At 47.1% G+C, this 12,058-nt stretch overlaps 1 protein-coding gene across 1 annotated transcript in view; it reads right to left on the bottom strand.

Moving 5' to 3' along the window:
- Positions 1–5,745, bottom strand: part of LOC107116616 (protein kinase C and casein kinase II substrate protein 3-like) — a 30,588-nt gene extending 24,843 nt beyond the window's left edge. The window contains exon 1 of the mRNA XM_015418562.1: positions 5,416–5,745. Coding sequence (XP_015274048.1) covers positions 5,416–5,455 — 40 coding nt within the window. The 5' untranslated portion in view covers positions 5,456–5,745. The remainder of the gene's footprint in view (positions 1–5,415) is intronic.
- Between the last annotated feature and the right edge of the window lie 6,313 nt (positions 5,746–12,058).

Below are 12,058 nucleotides of genomic sequence, written 5' to 3'. Positions count from 1 at the left end.
GCCTTATGACACACTTCCGGTGATGTCAGGGGGTGTGGCCTTATGACACACTTCCGGTGATGTCAGGGGGTGTGGCATATGCTAATTAGTTATGCTAATGAGTTCCCCTAGCTCTTTTCCTACGAAACGACCCCTGGGTACATCCAAGCACAAACCAGGGCCTACCCTGCTTAGCTTCTGAGATCTGCCAAGTTCAGGCTAGCCTGGACCACACTTGTCAGGGCAGGCACGCCTACTAGGGAGTAAATCCCATTGAACTCAATGGAATTGTCTTCTGAGGATACACGTTTAGGATTGTGCCACAAGTTTGTGCAACCAGAGACAATGCTGTGTACTGGTTAGCATATTATTCCAGGACTAGGAGACAGTGCTCCCTCTAACCTGTGGAGTCTTGTGAGCAAAAATTCTACTTTGTGAGCTACTGGCATTAAAGTTGTGAGTGAACAATTCGGCTGCTACATAAGTTAGTTTGCTCTGGAGCCATCCTCCCTGAGCTGAGTCGGAGACTAAAAAACTGTGAGCTCGCTCACACTAACTCGGCTTAGAGGGAACACTGCTAGGAGATCTTAATTAAAATCTCTGTGCAGCCATGGTGCTTGTTGGATGTCAAGGGTTGCCAACTCTGGGTTGGGAAATTCCTGGATATTTGGGGACAGCCTGTGGAGGGTAGAGCAGGGTATAGTGCCATAGAGCTCACCCTTCAACACAGCCATTTTCTTCCTGAAGAACAGTTGTAATTCCTGGAGATTTCCAGGATCCTCCTGGAAATCTCCAGGATCTACCTGGAAGTTGTCAAGTCTGTGTGAAGATAAAATGTGGAGGGGCATGGACCCTTGAAACAAGAGATATAACATGCAAAACCAAAGGAGGACTAAAAACTGACTTGTGAAAGTTGTGAAAGGACTAGAAACTTCCAGAGATAGAAATTGGCTTGCTAAAAGTCTTTAAGGAATGCATGCTACCCATGCTTAATACCAAATCCTTTTTTATTTTTAATTAAGCTCTGACCAGGTAAGGTGCTAGGTAAGTTTTAAAACTATTGGGAGGTGGCTCAAGAATGCCAGAAGCCTGCCGCTCAAACAGGTAAATATGTCCTGGATTATTTTGTTTTTTAAATTCAAAGTGGAATCTACATATTTCAATCTCTGTTCAATGTTCAAAATATGGACATTAAAAAACCAATATCTGGCATTTTTGAAACCTTAAATATTTGAGAACCTTTTTTTAAAAAAACAAGTACACAATCCAAACACTGTTAAGTTCACCGAAATCCAATTTATTTCAGTTAAGCATATGAAAAATTCGCATTCAAATCAGATCTCAAAGTTATTCAATTTGGATCTTTCCATAAATGTTTGGCAAAACACAATTGTTCAAGGTTGACTTGCCAAATTCAAAAATATTTTAAAATGACTCCTCAGTGCAGCTTCATTCATTGATTGGTGCTCTTACGAAAAAGTAAATGATGAGGATATCAGTGTGAGTTTTGCAAACCAAATTCAAATAACAAGATTTCTCTTCCCACTTAAAAACTAATCCCAGCTCTTAAAAAGGCAATATTATAACAGTTCTTTATTTGAGCCTATAACAATGCAGTGCAACACAGGGTAGGATCCAGCCAGGTTTTTCATTCAGCCTTGCCCTTTCCCTCTCTCTCTGACATCCCAATTACATGTGGCTTTTGTTCGTGATCCCCAGCATAGTCATTTTGGGCCATCTCCTTTTCACCAGTAGAATGGCTTGCTGGATCTGACCCATAATGATCACTGCCATCAGGCAGAAATTTAGCAGATACATCTTTTCCCATCATTACATGAAAAACCTGCATTACCTGAACTGCTGCCTGCCCCAAAGCTTTTAACGGCACTGGAGAAGAAAATAAGGCACTTTGATCCCCACTGGCAGGGCTGATCCCATGGGTTTTTTTGGGGGGGGCTGGGTGGACAGTGCCCCATCCGACCACCACCGGGGTCCCCTTCATGTCTTCCTTTCCACCTTCCCATGCACCCTTCTCCTGCTTGCAAGCCCTCCCGCTGCCCATGCTCGGTTGCCTGGACCATCTGCACACCCTTTCCCCCAAGAGCACTGGTCAGCGTGCGTGGCTGGGCGTGCTGCTGTAGGAATGCCAGCATCGTGCACTACCCACACGCCCTTCTTCAGTGACACTGGGCTGTTCAGATAACGGGTACAGACAGGTGGCAGGGAAGGTGCGTGGGTGGGGATCAGGGGCGATGGGCCCCGCCAGACATCCTGGGCCCTGGCAGCCGCCCTGCCTCAAGATAGGCTGGCCCCGGCCCCACCCACTGGTGAGAAAAGTGGGATTGAAAGGAAGCAAATAAAATAATACTTGCGGGTTGCATTGTAAATACACCAAATGTTCCACAACGTAAACACTGCTGTTTAGGAAAAAATATATAGCTGACGTTTTGAATGTCAAACCTATTCCTATCCCAGACCCCTTTGTCTGGGGAAGAGGGGTGTGTGTGTGTGTGTGTGTGTGTGTGTGTGTGTGTGTGTGTGTACACACAGCCCTTCTCGCTTCTGCTTCGCCTCAGCTCCATTCAATTCCTCTTCCCCTTCTCAACACTAGGATCCATCCCTGTGTTTTAATTCCATTTTGGCTCTGGCTGGTTTTTCCACAAGCTGGAAAAATACCGAGAAGGAAAGAAGGCCGGCCCAGCTGTGGTTGGCAGGAGAGCATCTGGGCTGGGGAGGGTGGCTGGGGGGGGTGTTGCGAGGAAACTGGCTCCCCTCTGCCTCTCCTAACCTGGCTTCGAGCGACTTTGGGTTTCTATCCAGGAAAAGTAAAGAAAGGGAAAGAAAGACGGGAAAAGGATCGTGGCCACCTCCTTCTTTCCTAAACTGGGAGGTGGGGGTAGTTTCTAAGGACTGCCATCTCGAATGGCTCAACATTCCTAAATCAATGTATTTCCATATATACTCATTTTCCTTCGTTTTATTCTGAAACCCCAAACTACCAAATATGGGGTATGTGACAGCCCGAGACACTTTTGATGTTCCTGACCCAATCTAGCCAAAGTTAGTCCACACTGACTGGTCAATCCCCCATTTAACAGCTTCCAATAGCTGTTTCTAGACATCTCCAAGATGGCAGCATACCTGAACAACCTAATCTCTCCCTCTATAAGCCTTCATCCGGTGTTCCCTCTAAGCTGAGTTAGTGTGAGCTAGCTCACAGTTTTTCAGCCTCCGGCTCACACATTTTTGCCTTCGCTCAGGAAGGAGGGCTCCAGAGCAAACTAATTGATGCAGTAGCCAAATTGTTTGCTCACAACTTTAATGCCGGTAGCTCACAAAGTAGAATTTTTGCTCATAAGACTCCACAGCTTAGAGGGAACATTGCCTCCAAGGTGGTAGCCCCTCAAACTCAGACAGATTCCTTAAAACACATGGCCAACACAACACAAATTAGAGGACCCCCCCCAACGCACCTCATATTCTACAGCTATCCCTAAAATTGCACAGAAACTATACGCAATCTGATTACGCACCATTTCGCGTACTTCAGAGAGGGGTTAAGGCAACAGGATCCCCTCCAAATAACTCCGGTATCCAATTTAAGACTGAGCTCTCAAGTGTTTTCTCATGTGCCACATCACAGCTACCACATCTGTGATCCACAGAGTCTACAGCCACCATGCCCGGCAGCAGACGTGTCCCCACAAACTGGAGACTCCCCACAAACATCCATGCCACAACCCCACTGAAAGTCTGTCCCTTTTTAACCACCCACTCAATCCACAGCTGCAATTTCCCCCCAATTTTTCTGCCCTTCTGAAATAATCTTCACTACCCCCACCCCAAATTATGTGCCCTACAAAACAGACCAAAATATGGGGTTTTTTTAGCAAAACGACAGGGTCAGTTCCTGTAGAGTAAATATTATATGCCTTTCTTATATGTGGTGTGTGAGGCTGCCTCCCCCCCCCTACAATTTCATCCCAGCCCCTGCCTTTCCTATAACCCTACGCCCCTTCCCCTGACATTCTCCATCTCTCTATTTTCATCCAATTTTAATGCACACCCTGCATTTTCTGGTCACCCCCCTTTTATTCCCCCCCCGTCACCCCATTTCTTTTTTTCCTCAGCAAACGCCTCGCCTGCAGTTCTCCTCCCTGCTGGGAATAAGTGAAACTTACCCTCTGAAGGGGCCCCCATCCTGCCTCTTCCTGCCCCCAAAGAGACAGATGGTGGCAGCTTTCAGCCGAGCGCGAGTGGGACGGTGGAGGGGAGAGGAGAGAGACTTGGGGCAGGTGCCAGGGAGGACTTAGCTGTGCTGCTTTCCCTCTGCTGCTGTCTCTCTCGCACTCCCACCGCTCGCTAGTTCTCCATCCGTGCCTGCCACACTCACTAATTCACAGCGCGTCCCTCCCTTGCGCTAACTTCATCCAGCTAAATTGACTGTTTATGCATCCATCCCAAAAGACTCTCCCTTTAACGTGTAACCTAATCTCTATTCTCCTTCTTTTCGTTTCTCTGTCCGCTTGTCCCCCAAATATGCTTATTTCATTTTGTCATCTCCTTTTAGTAGTTGTTGTTAGGTGTAGCTTCTCTTCCCCGTCCCTCAAACCTTTTGATTCATTTCCCCTCTTCTGATACAAATTTTCTTTCTGTCTGTCTAGGAACGGCCAGCTCTCTTGTATATACCATGAAAGAGGAGAGTGATGTCCATGCATGTATGTCGATACAATAAACGGTTTGGCTCCATTCGTTAACACAGACCTTTCTTCTCCTGGTGGAAATTGTCCCCCGTGCCTCAGATCTGCCAGGTCCAATATTCAGTAATAGTGTGTGTCATAAGTGCCAAGAAAACTGCTGGTCTTCTTCACGGTGCCCCACGAGATTTTTTTTATTGCTGTTGCTGCCACTCTGGCTTTCGTCCCAAGATATCTTAGCATTTCCACCCATACAAGTTTTTTGCCCTGTATGTTTTCCTTCGACCCCCAATCTCTTTCTTTGCCCTGCATTCTCAAAACGACATGTATCCTTTCCCCCCAAATCCATTAGGATTGCATTGAGAAATCTTTATACTTTTAGAACGTTCGAGATGCAGACATCCCCTCTTGATCTTATTCATCACCATAGAAATGCTGTGGGTGGGGAGAACAAGATCACAACAAGTTTCCTTTTTAACTGGTCGGAAAAACTGGCAGTGAGAACCGGCGGCTTGCCCGGTGAGCAGGAATTTGAACCCAGCACTCTGTCCCACTTGCTCAAACTTTCCCCCCATAATGCACTGTTTGCACAAGCGTTTGTGATCCTCTCCTCCTTCCCGGGTCTCTCTATCACTCAATGCTGTTCTGTCTCTCATTCTTCACACATGCCCTTTTCACAAACGTTATTTCTTTCCTTGCACCCACACCCCCGTTCCCTTGCACCAGCAGTTTCACTCACCCTTTCCCCCTTTCTCCTTCTCTCGGCCCTTTTCTTTCATGCCGCTGCCTTCAGTCCAGAAGACCCCAAGGCTGGAAAGAGGGTTGCTGGTGGAGGATGAATTAGGCCTGGAAAATTCCTGGCTGGGGAATGTCAAACTTCAGAAGGGAAGGGGGGGGGTTTGACATTCATGCTCCGATTAACCCTTTGCTGCTAGAGCCATAGTTCCAGCTATCTCACGCCCCACCCCACCCCCTGAAACATGGAGGCACTGCTGTGGAGAAGCTCCCAGCGGTACCTTCACCACGCAGTGACCCTGGCAGGCAAGAAAGCTGTTTCCTACGTGCTGTCCCGGCACATTCCTGGCCACTCCACGCCCTGACAGCTGCCACAGCTGCACCCCTGGACCTTTTCCAAAACTTGGGGGAGTGCGGTTCTTCTATTCCAGGGCATCGCATACATGTGGGCAGGCAGGCAGATTTCAAATGTTTTACTAAGGTGGTGATGGGGAGGGGGCTGTCTCACCATAATAGATTTTGTTCAGGACCCCAGAAGTAAAAACCCACTGCAGTTATTTGGGGTGCATTCTCAGAGATGAAAGGGAATCTTAGCATTCTATCCAAAATGCCAATGAGATAAATCTAAAAAATCAGGACGTTCTGTGGAGTTTTAAAAGCAGCAAAAATCAGACCGGTTATTAATACATGTGTGTTTCTGTGCTGGCATTTTTGTTCTGTATGCACACACATCTGTTTGTTTGTGTGTATGCGGTTTTATTTGGTTGTTTGGCAAGAACTAGAGAAGGAAGACGGGAACATTTGGAACATTTCCTGGAAGTTTTTTAAGGATGGGGAACAGAAGCAACCAGTTTCTGCATCCAGGAGTGTTCCAACCCCTTACTGCGGGGAGTCCTATTCATCCCTGTGCCTTGAACAAAAATTGGCTCACATAGTTTGAGATTTCTCTCCACAGTTAGAGGGACTAGGCACTCACTGAAACAAAATCTTTAATGTCCAAAGGCTCCAAATTCAGTATATTTGGTGTTGTATTCTGTGTCTCAGCAAGACGGTGAGGCAGAATCCTGGCCCCCCTGTGTACCGTCACCAATGACTTCTGCTGACACCTTCCTCCAGTGGCAACCACAACCCACTCCTGCCGTTGCAGATCACTGTGCTGGGCTATACAGAAAGCCAGGCGCAGCCCCCCACAGAGAGAAAGGAACTGGAGGGAAAAGAGTAGGATCCCACCTCCAGCTTCCTTCAGTCTGCATATTCAGTGGCAGTCCAGACCTATAAATATCCCCTCCTCCCTCTCCCACACCAGTCGCCCAGCTCAGCCTCTGGGGGCAGGAATTCACAAGCCGTCTATTTTGAGGGAGGTTTCCGGTTTCAGCAGCTAGTGCTGCCATTTTGAGGGCATCAGAGGTCATTTCGGGGGGGGGGATCGCAGTTCCCCTGGGTGAGGTACGGGGGGCGGGGCACATGACGAAGCCCCGCCCCCTGCTTTCGGCCGCCCCGCTTCCAGCCCTCATTCAGCCAGGTCACGGGGCTTCCTTGCACTCCCGCTGGCCTTGCAGGTCCACTGCTGGGCCCCTCATGGGGCTCGGCAGTGGAGCTGCAAGGCCGGCGGCGGCGGCGGCCGGGACCGTTGGGGGCGGGGTGTGTGGCCTTATGACACACTTTCGGTGATGTCAGGGGGTGTGGTATATGCTAATGAGTTATACTAATGAGTTCCCCTAGCTCTTTTTCTACGAAATGACCCCTGGAGGGCATGAACCACCTGGAGAACGGGCTGGTTCAAAGAAGAAGACAACTGGATCTTGGGGCTTTTTTCCCGCAGGGCCAGTGTCAACGTACCCTGAGATGGGGCACTGCTGCCAGGGCCTAGGGCTTCCAGGACGGCTCATCGCTGAGACACCCCCCCACACACACACACTTGCTAGTGCTCTGCTGCCCCTTCTCCATCTGCGCCCACTTCCCAGTGCAACCAGGGACAGGGTTGCAGGGCGGTGCTGGTGGCTGTGAGCATGGGCAGTGGGAGGTCTCACAAGCAAATAGGGGGAGGACGCACAGGCAGGTCGGAGGGAAGGAGGGTGTGAGCAGGACCTGGTGGAGGGCAGAGGAGGGGAAGGGGGCCCTGGGAACTCTCTGCCCAGGGAGCCACCTGAAACCTAGAACTAGCCCTGGTTTGGGGAGGAGGGCATACCAGGCAATAAACAGCTGGTATTATAAGGGACTGCGGTGGCTCAAGTGGTTAAGACGCTGAAGTGCAGGCTGTGGAAGGTCAGTAGTTCAGCAGTTCGAGACCCGGGTGCCGCAAGACGGAGTGAGCTCCCGTCTCTAGTTCCAGCTCCTGCCAACCTAGCAGTTCGAAAGCGAGAAATTGCAAGTAGATAAATAGGGACCACTTCGGTGGGAAGGTAACAGCGTTCCATGCGCCTTGGTGTTTAGTCATGCCGGCCACATGACCACGGAAACGTCTTCGGACAGCGCTGGCTCTTCGGCTTTGAAACGGAGATGAGCACCGCAACCCTAGAGTCGGATTCGACTGGCTTTCGAGCAAGGGAACCTTTATTATAAGGGGCAGCCTAAGACCTTTCCTGAAGCTCAGATAAAACAGAGGGAGAAGGGAGTCAGGGGTTTGTGGTAACTAAATGGAGGAAGAAGCTTGGTTCCCATTCCAGATATAACGAAGATCGTGGGTGCCCTGGAAGTTCTGGAACCCGGATACAGCCTGGTAGAGACTTCCTCTTGTTGTGTCATTTCCAAAGCATGAGGGCAACGGTGCTGTTTTTACTTGCATGACTTTTTGGTGAGCTGGCATTCTGCAATCCACTGGGTACAACAGCTGGCATTCAAGATGGAAATTGCAAGCCTCTCAATGCCACCTGCCAAGTTTTAATTTTTTTGCAGCCATTGTGCAAGGCCTCTGCCAATTCGGTGCAAAAGATACGTTCATTCTGTGTTCCCTGGCTTTTGAAATGAAGCCCAATCGGCGCCGTTACTCCTAAGTAACTCCCAGTGAAGCAGCTCACACAGCTCAGATGTTTTGACTTGATTACAACCTTGAGAGTCTGGCTTGGAAGCGACCCTTTCTGCAGCTTTCTTTTCAGGGTTGCTCTATCACTGTAACCTTTGCTAGCCATTTATTTACTTTTATCTCCCACCTTTCTCCTGAATGGGGACCCAAAGTAGCTTACGTAATTCTCCCCTCCTGCAATTTATCCTCACAACAACCCTGTGAGGTAAGTTAGGCTGAGAATGTGTGGCTGGCACATGGTCACCCAGCAAACTTAACATGGTAGAATGGGGATTTGAACCCATGTTTCCCAGATCCCTAGTCTGACACTTTAACCATTACACCATGCTGTTTCTCTATCATGACACGCTTGGGCCCCAGTGGAACGCCAACCAATCCTTTAAAAAAATTTTTTATTAAGATAGGAATTGGCTGAAGAGAAGAATGCTAGCCCATGTGACTATATTTTTTTCTGATTTTCCTAGATGCCACAAAACAGAATAATAGAATCACAGAGTTGGAAGGTGCAATAAAGGCCATCTATTCCAACCCCCTGCTCAATGCAGGATCAGTCTACCGTATCCCTGACAAGTGTTTGTCCAAATACTGCATAAACACTACCAGTGAGGGGGAGCTCACCACCTCCCTAGGCAGCTGATTCCACCGCTGAACAACTCTTAATGTAAAAAAGATTTTCCTAAGACCCAGCTGGTACCTCCCCACCCTTAATTTAAACCCATTATTGCGAGTTCTGTCCTCTGCTGCCAACAGGAACAGCTTCCTGCCCTCCTCTAAGTGACAGCCCTTCAAATACTTAAAGAGAGCCATCATGTCCCCCCTCAACCTCCTCTTCTCCAGTCTAAACATTCCCAAGTCCCTCAACCTTTCCTCATAGGGCTTGGTCTCCAAAGGCCAGCAAAAATACGTCTTCCCAAAGCAAAACTCCTTCTTTACACTTTTTTAGAAGGGTGTATCAATACAAAGGGTTTTCTCTACCTTGGCTTCCAAAATGCAGTTAGCTGTTTGTTTTGTAGCATCCACATGACGCTGTCCCCCAATAATTCACTTTCCAGCTTTCTTCATTCTTGGCATGTCCTTTCTCAAACCTGCTCTGCTATGATCTTTCCAGAAAGAATGCAGTCCAAGCACCTCAGCACACTGTCTGAACAGGAAGGTGCACATTTTCATAGGTCCCGCCCAAACTGGTGCCATTTTCTTTCTATCAGCCAATCAGTAATTGCTTTTGCACTGTAGCATAACAACATAATGATCCATTTCCGCAGTTTATTAGTTCCTCTGAATTTTCAGCTTTCTTTTTTTTTTTTTTTTTAAAAAGCGCGTATAGTCCTTTTCATTTAAGGGATAGAAGGAGTACCCCTTATATCTCTGCAACCAAAAGGACTAGGCATTTGTTTCTTTTTCAAGAAATGGAAGCCAGGACTTCAGAGGAATGTCAGGGGTGGCCAAACTGTGGCTCAGGAGCTGCATGCGGCTGTTTCACACATATTGTGCGGTTCCTAGCAGGCTCCCCATCTATTTGCTTTCTCTGTTTCTCTCTCTGTCTCCCTTCTGCCCCCTCCCTCCCCCATCTATTTGCTTTATCTCTCTCTTTCTTTCCACCTCTTTCATAATTTCTTTCCATCTCTCCCTCTTTCTCCCTCTTAGACAAATAAATATCATTAGCAAACAAATGGACTTCCAGTTTATGGCGGCTTGCTCTTGGACGCGTCTCATCGAACCTCCGATGGAGATGCGCCAAGCCGAGGCGATCAGGAGGGGTCATGGCTGGTTCCAGACCCCCCCAGGGTCTCTGTAGGAGACCCCCAGCCTGGGGAGCCGGGATAAGCCTCTCCCAAGGTGATGGCCGAGGAATCGAGGCTTGCCTGTCCCTGAGAGGTCCTGACGCCCCGGAGCCAGTATGGTGCTCAGAGCCGACCGCCGGACAAGCGGATAAGAAAATAAGTGAAAATAAGCCTCTTGCAACAACCGAACACACCTAAACAGTGAGTTAATCAGACCTCTGTATAAGCGAAGAAGTCTCAGTCTGCCAGATCGTTGCGGGAAGGAGCAGCAGGTGGGGAAGGGTCGGTGTTCCACCCCCCCTCGAAATGGAGTGGTTTCCAAGCGCTGTAGAAAAGAAAGAACGAAACTAACCGTATGAGATTTCTGCTGAGCTTGAAAGCTGCATTTTAAGCCAAGAAGCGCTGAATACAGAGAAACTTTACTTTAAAAATAAAACTTTTCTTCTTTGTAAATATGGCGGGGAGAGGGAGGAGAATGGCGGCAGAGAAGAAACTTCCCCCAGGAAGTACTGTACCAACGACTCCCACCCAGATACAGGAAGCGGCTGCAGACCTTCCCAATATGTTCGCCCCAGCATTGCGCCCTCTGCTGGAGCAGATGTCAACTATCAACACCAAGCTGGATTCTGTCCAAAAGCAACTTGCCCACATGGAAAAAAGAGCCAAGACAGACAAAAGGATCGAGAGAGTTGAAACAAGAACTACAGACATTAAGCAAGAACTGGAAGAAGTTAAAAAAGAAACACCAACAAAAATCAACTACTTCTATTTCAACTGGAAAAATCTATGCATGTTTTAAGTTTTCAAGGAGTTCCTGAACAGCAGGGAGAAGATTTAAAAACAACATCAAGTGGAGCGATTGCGACAATTTCGGATTTAAAACAAGAGGATCTCCAGAACGATATGGACTTGGCATACCGCACATATCCTGACTTTATAAGAAAAAACAAACTACCGGGTGAAATCTACGTTAAAATTCTCTAAGAGAACAATGAGAGACAATGTTTTAAAAGCTACATCGGGAAAAACAATAAAAGTTAATGAGGAAGAAATTAAAATTTTAAAAGACATTCCATTTGAGATCCGGAAACTAAGACGTCAGTATAAGGACTTCATTCTTTTTTTTGCAAAATAAATCAATAACCTACAGATGGAGCTTCCCAGAAGGACCCGTGTTCAAATAATACGATAAGAAAATCAAAATTGACTCTGTCCAGAAGGCCAAAAACGTTTTGAAACGACAAGTGGGCCCAGATGAAGACGATGATTTAAATTTGGAGGAAGGAGAGGATCCCAGCGAGGAAGAAACGGATAATGCCTTGAGTGACTCCAGCAGTTCAACTTCAGAGTCTGAGAAAGGAGTAGCAGCACCCAAAGCATCAAAAGTGAAGAAGAAGAAACCCAACAAATAAACAATTTACTCTGGATTACAAATTTTTGACTTTACCAGACAGAAGTTTGATCTCACTGTTTCCATGCCTTTTTTAAAATATACCACGTTAATGCAGAAGTGATTTATGAATTTGTAACTCAACGTCAAATCTTGTCTTAAGTTAGAAATAGTATGTTCCCTTTACCCTTTAGAAGTAGGAATTACGAGTATAAAACCAACAAAATTTATTTTAAAAAAAGCAAAGAAATAAATGTTATAAATATCTGTTTCTACCCCTTTTGTTTTTATTTTTGGCAGTCTCATTTAGTGTTAATAAAAAGTAAATTTGCATATTTCTCAATAAAAACGTGTGTGTAATATTTGTTCATGTCTCGCAGCTCTCAAACATCTGATGTTTATTCTGTGTGGCTCTTACGTTAAGCAAGTTTTGCCACCCCTGGAGTAGATCATG

This window comes from Gekko japonicus, unplaced genomic scaffold (genome assembly GCF_001447785.1).
Source record: "Gekko japonicus isolate JY-2015 unplaced genomic scaffold, Gekko_japonicus_V1.1 scaffold299, whole genome shotgun sequence".
Taxonomy (NCBI): domain Eukaryota; kingdom Metazoa; phylum Chordata; class Lepidosauria; order Squamata; family Gekkonidae; genus Gekko; species Gekko japonicus.
The sequence above is the reverse complement of the archived record's forward strand: the minus strand, read 5'-3'. Positions and strand labels throughout refer to the sequence as shown.